This window comes from Nicotiana attenuata, chromosome 3 (genome assembly GCF_001879085.1).
Source record: "Nicotiana attenuata strain UT chromosome 3, NIATTr2, whole genome shotgun sequence".
NCBI lineage: Eukaryota > Viridiplantae > Streptophyta > Magnoliopsida > Solanales > Solanaceae > Nicotiana > Nicotiana attenuata.
The window spans coordinates 65,239,542-65,251,652 of record NC_031991.1 but is presented as its reverse complement, the minus strand read 5'-3'; the positions used below and the strand labels follow the sequence as shown (position 1 = coordinate 65,251,652).

The 12,111-nt window shown below is 45.6% G+C and overlaps 1 protein-coding gene across 2 annotated transcripts in view; it reads right to left on the bottom strand.

Moving 5' to 3' along the window:
- The window catches only part of LOC109223954 (aldose 1-epimerase), a 2,533-nt gene extending 2,150 nt beyond the window's left edge, over window positions 1-383 (bottom strand). The window contains exons 1-2 of one of the 2 annotated variants that reach the window (XM_019388462.1): window positions 187-383; window positions 1-50 (exon numbers count right to left, since the gene is read on the bottom strand). In XM_019388462.1, coding sequence (XP_019244007.1) covers window positions 1-50; window positions 187-289 — 153 coding nt within the window. In that variant the 5' untranslated portion in view covers window positions 290-383. The remainder of the gene's footprint in view (window positions 51-186) is intronic. The other variant, XM_019388461.1, reaches the window with a different exon arrangement.

Sequence of the window (12,111 nt, the reverse complement as noted above, 5' to 3'; positions counted from 1 at the left end):
CTGGTATGGCTCGAGGGTATCAAATCCAAGAACCACATCACCCAAATTCCCTACAAAAGATCCAACCAAAAAGAGAATCAAATATCAGTATAAAACGCTGAAAACAAAAAAAGATCTGAATTTTCTGTATATATCAAGAAGAATTGAGAGATCAGAGGAGAATTTTTAGAAGAAAAAAAAAGGTACCATCTTTATCTGGTACAGACAAGGAGAGAATGGTGCAACCCAAATTGGAGACTTTAACTTGCATGCTCCCATTGTTGAGTTCGTAGATTTTGGGTTCTGCCATTACTGTAAAGATTATAGTTTTTTTGGTACTTGAATGAGTAGTTTTTGCTGACAACTAAAACTGAAAGAGGTATATATAAAGGACAAAAGATACAGAGAAGCAGAGCTTTTAAGGTTGCTGGAATCTGTTGGTGGTATTGTTTTCCCTTTTTTCTCCTTCGTTTGCCCGTATTATTATAGTGCTGACATGAGGACAACGTAGTAATTTCGAAACATTAATTACGTCAGATCTTTTGCAAGCGTGTTTGGAAGATAAGATCAATTTTTGATTTTGTATTTTCTTTCTACAGGATGGTGTTTATCCATTGAATCAAGTAGATTTATAACGTCTCATGGATTTTGAGATATAAAGAGATCTTCTATTGAGGGAATACCTCCTTGATTTGCTCTAATAATGTTTTTCCAAGTTTTGAAACAAGTTGTCTTCATAAATATTAATGGGAATTGATAGTGAACGCTAGTTTTTTCTTTTTTCCTGAACGTACTGGCTTATACGTCCGGTTGTTTATTCAAGATTCACTCAGGTGAGGGTTTAATTTTGAAATGCCAAAAAAAAAAGAAGAGAAAATTAATAAGAGCCGGTAACATATAGGCAGAATACATAGTTTACCCATTGACCTTGCACCCAAATCCCTGTTACACACCTCTCTATCAAGGGCAACCTTTTACACACCCAACCTTTTAAAAATGTGTCAATGACACACCACTTCTGTGTTTGACCACTTTTTCTAAACAAGTGTGTGTCACGCATGAATAAGGTTGTGACACGTGTCACTAACTTAAAAGTAGAAAAATAAAAAGAATCCATCCAAGTTTTATTGAAAAAATAAAGAAAAAGAAAAGGACTCCCCACCCAACTCGTCGGAGAATCCACCTCACCCAACTCGTTGGAGAAAAACTAAACTAGCTCTCTGCTCCCCCATCTCTCCTGCGCATCATCGCAGGTGACCACCACCACCATAGCTGACACCACTCATCACATCACCTTCACATCCATTGAACCAACAGCTTAAAATTATAATTCGATTTTTTTTACACAGGTTTGAATTTTGACAAACTCAGCAGCTGATTCAAAAATTTAAGTCAAATAACTGTTAACATCAATTTCAGAACAACAACAACAATTTTATTCAGTAAACAAGCTCAACAATTTCCAACATTGTTGCGAGATTACTCCGCCAAACGCCGATTCGAAAACTCAAGAAATCCCAACAATGGAGGTTCAAAACTTACTCCTCCCAAATGATGATTCAAAAATTCGACACCACCACAAATCGTCGAAATTTTTGAATGGAAAAGGAAAAGATAGAGAAGATGACTAAATTACCATATTTGATTGAATATTATGGTGTAAATTTGTAGATTGGGCTTTATCTTCTTTACGGTGAAGCTGTCGGTGAATTAGACCAGATGGTCTTTTCCTTTTCTTTCTCTTGTTTTTTCTTTATTTTTGTGTTTGTTTTTAAAATAATTTCCATTTTGGTTTAATTTTTGATAGATGGCACTTAATTAGGATTCTGGACAAAATGTTTATCTTTCTCGCGCTCTTATTTTTTGTGTTAAACACACACATGCCAGCTAAGCAAAATGGTATGTCATTGACACATTTCTAAAAGGTTGGGTGTGTAAAAGGTTGCCCGTGATAGAGAGGTGTGTAACAGAGATTTGGGTGCAAGGTCAATGGGTAAACTATGCAATATATGTATATATATATATATATATATATATTTGTTTGACCAAAAAGTATTAGACTTCTTGTTAAACTAACTAATGAATAGAATAGAGGATAGATCCTAGCCAAAGGTAATTAACTCTAGATCGCAGCGTATTGAGTAAAAAATTGGAAGAGAATAAACTAATTTAATATATCTTGAGATAGCTATCATACATTAAGTGAAAACGGTAAGCTTACATCTGTGACTGACTTGGATTACAGTGGAAGGAGTATAAAAGATGAGAAGGAAGCTGTAGATAACTGAGGAATCTTCTCCCCTTGGCTTCATAGTATTGTGCTTGTTAGTCATAGCCAACCCCCTTTTTACAGTTCCCTCCCTCCTTTTATATATCAGCAATGTTCCCTTTTATCAAACGGTCTTTGACCAGTCTCCTTTCCCGCGACAGTCCTTTGTCACTTATCCAAGACCGTGCGCTTATCCCGCAATGTAAGCTTTTTGATGACCTGACCCTCGACAGGGACCGTGGGACCCATCGCCATTACGCCTCGTGGGCACGGCCCTGACGGGTCGAACTTTTCTATCGCCTCCAACTTTCAGGGTTAGATTTCGACCCATACAGTTAGTCCCTCCGTCCGTTGGGATCGTCTCCTGGGCGAGCTCAATGGGCGGACCCTGTATATTCGAGAATCTAGGAGAAATCTGGTCATGGTGCGAGGACGGAGTCCTTACGGAGAGAGGGCGGTGATGTTTTAGGAACTTTACCGAACCGTTACATCCGTTTGGAGATGGATCGTCACGTCGGTTTGGGCTACCATGAATGCCTGTTGCGTGTCATTATGACGCACGTTCCCCAGGCACTGCATCGCTTCTCGTGCCTTTTCAGCTTTTGGTGGCTCTTGGGTTTCCCGCTCAGGGTATTTGTGTTCCTATATATGGGGGGAGGACTCATCATTCGATTGTTACGCTTTTCGACTTGCTTGAAGAATTTTTCAAACTTCCACCTTCTTCCAAATTTCATACTCGTGCTTTTGTCAGAAGGAGACGTGTTCACCCTTTTCATTCCTTCGTCATTCTTGTTCATTCAACCAGGCTAGATAAATGGCTGATTCCTCTTCTCAGATTGATAGACTCGTCGGAGCTCCGACGCTGGAAAATGATACACCCCTTCTTGGAGAGGGGATGGAGGTGGCGGAAGCTGAGAGGTTTCCGACTGTGGACGAGATACTGCCCCGTCTGGGGAAGTTATGGACCGACTTTAACAGTCCTGCCGGATACGAACCGGAACCTGTCCCCTCTACCATGGATGAAGTGGCAATTACGACGCTCAAAGCTAAATGGGGAATCCCGAACCATATCGACATGATACCGGCGACGGGGGTGTACATCGTGCACTTGAACCGCTCGGGGTACTCCGCATTTTATGCGTATCCTTTTGTTGTAGGGAATACGCTTCCTCTCCCTTCTCTAGTGATAGACTTCTACCATTTCTACGAGGTGTGCCCAGCTCAGCTCTCACCATACACGTACAAGCTCTTCCTCATGCTCATCAAGTACGCGGAGCTTTCCGGTCGAGGGATTACTTTGGGGCATATGCTTAATATTTTTGCCCCTCAATTTCTTCGAGGCACGATGATTCATATGCGACATCGTGGAACCAAGAGTTTAGTGGTGAAGATGGATGATAAGGCTAACCGTCGCTTCTGGGAAAGCTATTTTTACGTGCGGACAGAGCACCTCGTGGCGGACCCGTCAGGGTTCCTTGAGACATGGAACTTCGCTCGTAAGTTCTGTTTGTTTTGCGATTTTTCTCAAGGCAATCGCTGATCGTTCTTCTTTGGGCGATTTGGCTGACTTGTTTTTACTTTGTAGCCGAGAGATTGCCTCCCCCGCCAGTTGACGATATTCATGAGTGGGTGGGCGCAGTTCTTCCCCATACAAGGGGCATTCGCGAATGGACGTCCTTCCACGAGAACTATGGGCGTAAGCCTCTCACTGGTGAGTGGACCTGCTCTCTTTTCCGTAAGGTTTGATCTTGTCGTTATATGACCATTTTTCTTTGTTGGCAGGGAGAACGCGAAGGACGAGGGCTCCTCCTCTCGCATTCCATCAGCCGGCATCCCCCGCCCGTCCTGCGTCGATGGCTGCTATCCGGCCTGCATCGAGAGTTGCTAACCAATCTGCACCTGCAGCCGGAGTTGCAAGCGCGGCGGCTACTTCTCAACCTGAGACTCCGGTCCCTAGAGTCCGCTCCACGGGTGAGTCATCCCGTGCTGGTAGTGGAGAGGGCCCGTCGAAGAGACAACGGGTGGCCCTGAAGGTGGAGCCTCTAACCGAAACGTCGTCGGGGGTCGACCTTGTCTTGATGACACCTGATGTCGGTGGTGATGGCGATCCGGTCATAGAGGCAATGCTGGTCACGAGGGATCAACAAGCCGAAGAGGTGAGGAGACGGAGTCCCAGGACCGCCACCACTATCTCGAGCGGCCCTTAGACATCCCAGCCGACCCGCACTTCTTCTCGGACTAAGGAGAGGGGCAAAGGCGTCATGGCCGACGATTACGATTCTGAATCCAACCTTGATCGTGACGACGCTAGGATGTTCGAGGAGGGCTTCACCCGAACCGTGGTAACGGCGGGGGGTCCTTCTCGGATACTTGAGATTCCGTCGGACCTCAATCTTTTGCAAGATACGGTGGACTTTGTACCGCAGTTTGATCTCTGTGCTCGGCCGCAGAGAGAGGGGCTCTTCAGGATGTCAGCGATGCTGAACTGTCGCGTGGAGTGGCCGTGATGGGCCTAAGGGTGAGCTCCTTATATGTTTCTCTTCGTTTGTTATTATTATATTTTTTTTATCTTGGCTCTCACCGACTACCTTCTTCTCTTTGTTTTCAGTTTTACATGCTGGAGATCGAGAGTGCTCGTAGGGCCGAAACTCAGGCCAAGATTTTTCAAATGATGCTTGAAAAGTATCGGCGGTATCGTAGTACATGCCGCGAGATGCATGAACAGCTCAGGGCGGGCGCTGACACCCGATCCCTCGAAGAGGAGTTGGAAAAGCGAGACCAGGAACTGATGCAGTCCATTCGCAGGTGTAGTGAGCTCGAGGAGCTGCTTCGTACCAAGGACGAAGAACTCGAGTTAGGAAAGGGGGTATCTGCCGAATGCGAGCATCTTCAGGCGAAGGTGTCATCATTGCAGGCCGAACTTGATCAGAGTGCTGCCAGAGTCAAAATTCTGAGTGCAGAATGGATGGGGAAGTTAGCCGAGCTGGAGAGAAAAGTAGCCGAATTGGAGAATGTCGAGAATGCTCGAGCGTCTGCTTTGGCAAGGGTGGCGGCATTAGAGGACACTATCCGCGTCCTCCAATCTGAGTAGGAATCCGAGAGGGCAACGACCACGCTGAGGGAGGCGCGGCTCGAGGAGCGCATTGGCGAGATCCACCGGGAGGCCTCGAACCTTGGGGACCGCGTCGTGGCGCTTGAGGGCGAGAGAGCGTAGTTGTTGGCCCAGGTTGAGTCCGCCTCTGCCACCGTTCCTCGCCACTTGCATGAGCTCTGGGTTCACGCCGAGGCCCAGTGGAATATCTACAAGGGTTTGTGGGAGGCGGGCAATGTTTCTGAGACTGCTTATGAAGAAGCCCGGGCGAAGGCACGAGAGGCTCGTATCAATTACGGCTACGACCCTGCCACCGGAGGCCGGCGAGGACGCTGATATTGGGGAGGAGTTTCCTGAAGACAATGACGAGGAGGATGGCGGTGATGACACTGAGTGAAAAGTTGGTGTTACTCCTGTATTTTTTTTGGGCCCGTTTTGGTCTTTTATAAGGTGCGGATTTCAAGCACGTATATATAAATAAAATAATTATTTCGCCTTTGTATGTCCTTTGATTTTCTTTTCCTTATCCTCGTTTGTTACATATTTTCGTTTTGGCGCAGACCTTTGGATTTTTGTGTGACGAGTCCCTGATTTTTGATTCTGGAATCCGACCTTGACCGGATAGAGTAGGGTCTCATCGCGTGAGTCCGAACGAAGTCGCCCCGAACTCACACGTTCGGACGAGGTTGACTTCTAGTTTGTCGATGGCCGTTGGCCGTAAGGGTGTTATTTCAAGCTAAGGCCAAAATATTGATCCACCAGAATTCGAGCGAGATTGTATTCCTCTTTCAGCGATGGCCTTTGGCCGTAGGAATGTTATTTCGAGCTAGGGTTGAAATGTTAAACCTCTATACTTCGAGCGAGGTCGAATTCTTCTTTTAGTGATGGCCTTTGGCCGTAAGGGTGTTATTGCGAGCTAAGGTCGAAATGTTAACCCATTACAATTCGAGCGAGGTCGAATACTTCAATTGGCGGCGGCCGTTGGCCGTAGGGGTGTTATTTCGAGCTAAGATCGAAATCTTAACCCATTACAATTCGAGCGAGGTCAAATTCTTCGATTGGCGACGGTCGTTGGCCGTAGGGGTGTTATTTCGAGCTTCGATCGAAATGTTAACCCATTACAACTCGAGCAAGGTCGAATTCTTCGATTGGCGGCGTCCGTAGGGGTGTTATTTCGAGCTGAGGTCAAAATGTTAACCCATTACAATTCGAGCGAGGTTGAATTCTTTGATTGGCGACAGCCGTTGGCCGTGGGGGAGTTATTTCGAGCTAGGGTCGAAATGTTAACCCTCTATACTTCGAGCAAGGTCATTATTTGCTCAAACTTTTGTAGCAGTTTTCCTTTCATTTTTTCTAGTTGGGATGCTCTTCTGCTTGTTTACCCGCGCGAGTGCTTGCATTCAGCTGTTTGAACCGATAAAAGAGTGAAGATAAACCAGAATGAAAATTTTTGTTACCTCGGCCTGACGAGTCAGTGAAAGAAAGATTGGCGTTGTAGTGATACTCGCTCCACCTGGTGTTCTGATAGTGGTTTCAGATCTGGGGCCGTGTTTGGCTCCGTGTTACCAGCGCCTAGGTTCGGCACGGCTTGGACCCGCCTTGTTTGTTGATGGGATGAAATCGAGTCTCGGCCCGATCTCGTCCGATTTGTGCCAACAACAAGAGAAACATGTCATACTTCGTTCATAGACCATCTAGTGAGTGCGGGATTGTGAAAATAGGGTAGGGTGTGCCTTTTCTCTCAGAAGACCACGCAGCAAACTGTCGTCCCTTCACAAGGGATAGGAGTACGAGCCCATATGTAGGGTGAATGCGTCGAATAGGGCTGTGGTTACGCTAGGTGATCGGGATCCTATTTTGAACGTGCGTTCGTCGTGTCAAACCTACTGGTACGGGTGAGAAGTGGGTTTGGCATAGATATTGGTTATAACTTCTACTTTAGGTAGCGTATCGACCTAGATTGGTACGGTCTTCTCGAAGGCTTACCTACCGCTCTTTTGAGTGGGTGGTGGTGACGAGAAGGTGAGGTCACGACAGTCTAGTAGCGATATTTCGATGATTCTGGATCTAAAGGAAACTAACAAATTTGGCTAAGAAATCCCCACAGACGGCGCCAAATTGTTTGACCAAAAAGTATTAGACTTTTCGTTAAACTAATTAATGAATAGAATAGAGGATAAATCTTAGCCCAAGGTAATTAACTCTAGAGCGCAGCGTATTGAGTATAAAATTGGAAAGAATAAACTAATTTAATATATCTTGAGATAGCTATCATACATTAAGTGAAAACGGTAAGCTTACATCTGTGACTGACTTGGATTACAGTGGAAGGAGTATAAAAGATGAGAAGGAAGCTGTAGATAACTTAGGAATCTTCTCCCCTTGGCTTCATAGTATTGCCCTTGTTAGTCATAGCCAGCCCCCATTTTACAGTTCCCTCCCCCCCTTTATATATCAGCAATGTTTCCTTTTATCCAACGGTCTTTGACCAGTCTCCTTTCCCGCGACAGTCCTTTGTCACTTATCCAAGACCGTGCGCTTATCTCGCAATGTAAGCTTTTTGACGGCCTGACCTCGATAGGGACCGTGGGGCCCGTCGCCATTACGCCTCGTGGGCACGGCCCTGACGGGGTCGAACTTTTCTATCGCCTCCAGCTATCAGGGTGAGGTTTCGACGCATACAATATTTTGTATATTATGATAAAATATACATATTTTGTATTTTGTTTTAATGCTTTTTTTATTATATTTGGCTATTATTTTAGGATTACGACGATAGACCCATAGTGTAACTCCCCCACCCACCCACCCCCCAAAAAAAATTACTTCCTCAATCTCCTCTCTACCTCTGAGGCAATAAAATATCTGGACGACGGACAATTACCCTGTTTTTATCACCTTTTGCAGAGTCAACTACATTAAACTTTAAGTAAACCTTTTAAAGAACTATTATCTGAGACAGAACATTATCCAAGTGGATATATCATAACTTTTTGTTTTTAAGAAAGATTGCAAAAGGTAAGGGTTCAAAAAATACAGTCGTTTCTTTATTGTGTTTCAAGTTACCCTCGTACAACCACGTGAGAGAACCTTGAGTTAGTAGTGGCGGAGACAAAATTTTCATTAGGGGGAGTCAAAATATAAAGAAATAAACTCATCAAGAAGTCAAGAGGTGTCAATATATAGTATATATACATATATATTTTTTTTAAATTACCAAGCTACATGTTTGACCAAAAAGTGTTAAGCCTTTTGTTAAACTAATTAATGAAGAAATGAAGGGTGAATCTTAGTTAAATATAATAAATTCTAGATCAAATATTGTAGGATATTGGTAAGATGAACGGCGTTTGAGAGCAGTAAATAGCAGATTTATACTCAATGATCAATATATATTATAACATGAACATGTAATAAATATAGATAATGGCAATAAATATAATAAGAAAGAATCTACCACCCAATTATTATATGATTTGGGTGGTTCTTTCTCCTGACAGCAACGTGGAAAGATGAGAAGTGAAGATGGATAAGGAATCTTTGAATCTTGTGAACAAAAGTTAAACAACGTGTGCTTGGATAAGATAATCAGTGAACAAGACCACTTTTGTATATTCTTTCTAGTCAACCTTTTACAATGTGCTCTTATCAAAAAAAGAAGATCCCCTTTTTGTTCTCGATCTCTTCCTATTTATAAGGGATATTGCCAAGAAACCCTAAAAAGTACAAAATAAGAAATATTCAATGGAATATTCCTTGTGTCCATTTCTAAACCTATCCTACCGTTATTTCTTTACTCCAGTTGCTCGTCCTTGATAATAGTCCTTCTGAGGATGGCTTCCCACTATTACGTTGTGGTCGACCCCGTCCTCGATCTTGTTTATCTACCATTACCAAGTCGCCAAATTTAGACCAATACAGTTAGTCCCTCCGCTTATTGAGGTCGCGGTCTTGCACTCCCTCAATAAACGAACCCGGTTTGCGTCCGTTTTGAAGAAATTTGGTCGTGTTGATTATGTCGAATCAGTCGAGGTCGAGAAAACGGCGTAGCCAGTGAGGCTGTGGTTGGTGTGACTAACGTGGGGTGACGTCATGGCCACACGCGTCATCATTACACATCTTCTTGATGAAGCGTCTGTGCGTCTGTCGCTTCGATGCCGGTGCCATTGACGGTCCTTTGCTCCGATTCTCGCGCCACCCAACCTTATAAATAGGTGGGGGGTTTCATTTTTCGGAAGTTTTCACCATTTCTCACTTAGTATGAGTACTGTTCCTCTTTGATCTTCTTCTCTAATTTCTGCTTTCGATTTCTCGCAGGTTCTTTAGTTCCAGTCCCTTTTTTCTTACCCAGTTGTTATCTCCTTCTTCTGACTTTGTTGCATACGTTTCATTACTGAGGTATGTCAAACTCCCCCTATATTCACGAAGAGGTTTCCGATGCCACTCCATTATCGGTGGCCCTTCCATCCGGCGGTGAAGAATTCATGGTTGAAGAGGAGGGAAGCTTCCCCATGTCGGAGGAGATAGTCCCCAAGAATCCTTTGGTTTGACATGACTTCCCAAAGGAACCTGCTCCTGCTCCTGCTCAGAAGCTTTCTGAGACAGGACCGCCTCACATAGCCGACCTCCAGTCTAGATCTCGCATTCCTCCCCACGTCGAAATTGTCCCAGTCGGAAGCGACATTGTGGAGGTTCATCGACCCGGATATTGTGTTTTCTATGTCTATCCGTTCTTGATTGGTTATAGTCTTCCTCTCCTTCCAGTAGCGGAGGAATTTTGCCGATTTTACAATGTCTGCCCGGCGCAACTCTCCCCTTATTTGTATAAAGTTTTATTGATGCTGACGAAGTATGCAGAGTTCGCTGGCTGTAAGGTCGATGTTCGCCACCAGCTGAATTTATTTTCACCTAGTTTTTATAGAGGTACTTTGATACACCTACGGCATCGTGGGACCAGAGGGTTGGTGGTCGGGATGGACGATAAAACGAATCGGAAGTTCTGGCTCAAGTACTTCTTCATCAAGACCGAGCACCTGGTAGCGGACCTGACAGGGTTTCCCGAGCAATGGAACTACAATCGTAAGTTCTCACCGTATGCTCGTTATTTTCTTTCATTCTTTTATTTTCGGCTCACTTGCGGCTTCCTTTTCTTTCAGCTGAGAGGCGTGCACCTTCTCCCGTTTTCGATATTGAAGATTGGGTGGCTCGCGTGTTACCCCACATCGTGGGAATTCGTGATTGGGCATCCTTTTACAAGCGTTTTGGACCCAAAATCCGTCCACTAAGTGTCACTTCTACTTCAGCTTATTGTTGTTTACAACTGCTCTCTGATGTGACCTCCCTTTGGCGTTAGGTCGGCGAGTTTCCAAGAAGAAAGCTCCAGTGCCTGCATTTTGTCAGGCTATCGCGTCGGCTGGAATGCGATTTGCCTTGGCTGAGTCCGCTCGAGGAAATCGAACTCAAGTTCCGCTGATGAGGGACTCCACCCCTCAAACTGTTGCCGTATGGGATGAGATCTCTTCCCTGCCCATCTATCATCTCGTAGACGAGCCGTCTAACGGTGAGGAGTCACCATCGAGGAAAAGGCGAAGGGTGGAAACCGGGAAGGCCGTCGTCGCTGATGCCGGACCGGAACAATTCATTGCATTGAGAGTGGAGTCTGCGCTTGCACCAAACGCAGAGACAGTTTTCATGGCAGGTGCCGTTATGGAGAGGAGGCCCTCTGGGGTTGAGGCGGTTCGTGGCAGCGGAGAGCTTACACGGGCCGCAGAAGGTGGCGCATCCTCGATGGCCGAGGAAAGTAGGGCGGTCCCCACCGGGGGCTACGACTCTGGCTTGGATGTCGACCCTGAGGATGTACGGGCCTTTCTGGAGAGGAATACTCATGTGGAGATAAGGACGGAGGGTCCTAACCGGCACATAGTCATTCCCGTGGACTACGACCTTTTGGCCAACTCAGAATGGGGGTGCCGTCCTTTGCTCCCCTATGCTCGGCTTCTGAAAATACGGCGCTACAGGCGATGAATGATGCAGAGTTGTCGTTGGGTATATCCGTCATGGCTCTGCGAGTAAGTGTTTTTTAATGTTAGGATTTGTTTCTCATGTGTAATTTGCTCATACTGACTCCTTTCTTTTGCATGTCAGACTCTTATCATGGGGATCGAGCGTGACCGGCGGGATGAGCGGAGGACGACCGTTTTTTAAGAAGATGACCTCCAAACACAAGGAGTACCGTACTAAGCACCGAACACTGGCCGACTTCCTTAACCAGGATGGTGAATTTCAGTCGCCTTGTGATGGGCTTAAATAGAAAGATGATGAGTTGACAAAGAAATACGAAGAGCTAAGGGAGAGGGATGATAAGCTAATGAGAGTTGTCGGTAGGTGCAGCGAGCTTGAGGCAGCTCTAAATGCCAAGGAGGACGAGCTCGAGGTGAGCAAGGGGGTGATAGCTGAGAATGCTGACCTTCAAACGCAGGTGGCATCCTTAACTGCTGAACTCGGGCAGAGGGAGGCAAGGGCTATCGATCTAAGGGGCGAGCTGAGCGCCAAGGTCGAAGAATTGAGTCGTGCAGAGAAAGGCAGAATGGCCGCTATGGCTGAAGCGTCGGCCTTAAAAGATGCCCTCCGCGTTTGTAGGTCCGAGCAGGATAATGAGGTAGGGACATTGGCGCTTAACATGGCGGGGTTAGAAGAGCGGATCTAGGGTTTGGAGGCGGAGTTGTCTGGGTTGAACGAGCAGGTCATTGTCTTGAAGGCCGAGGAGGTACGA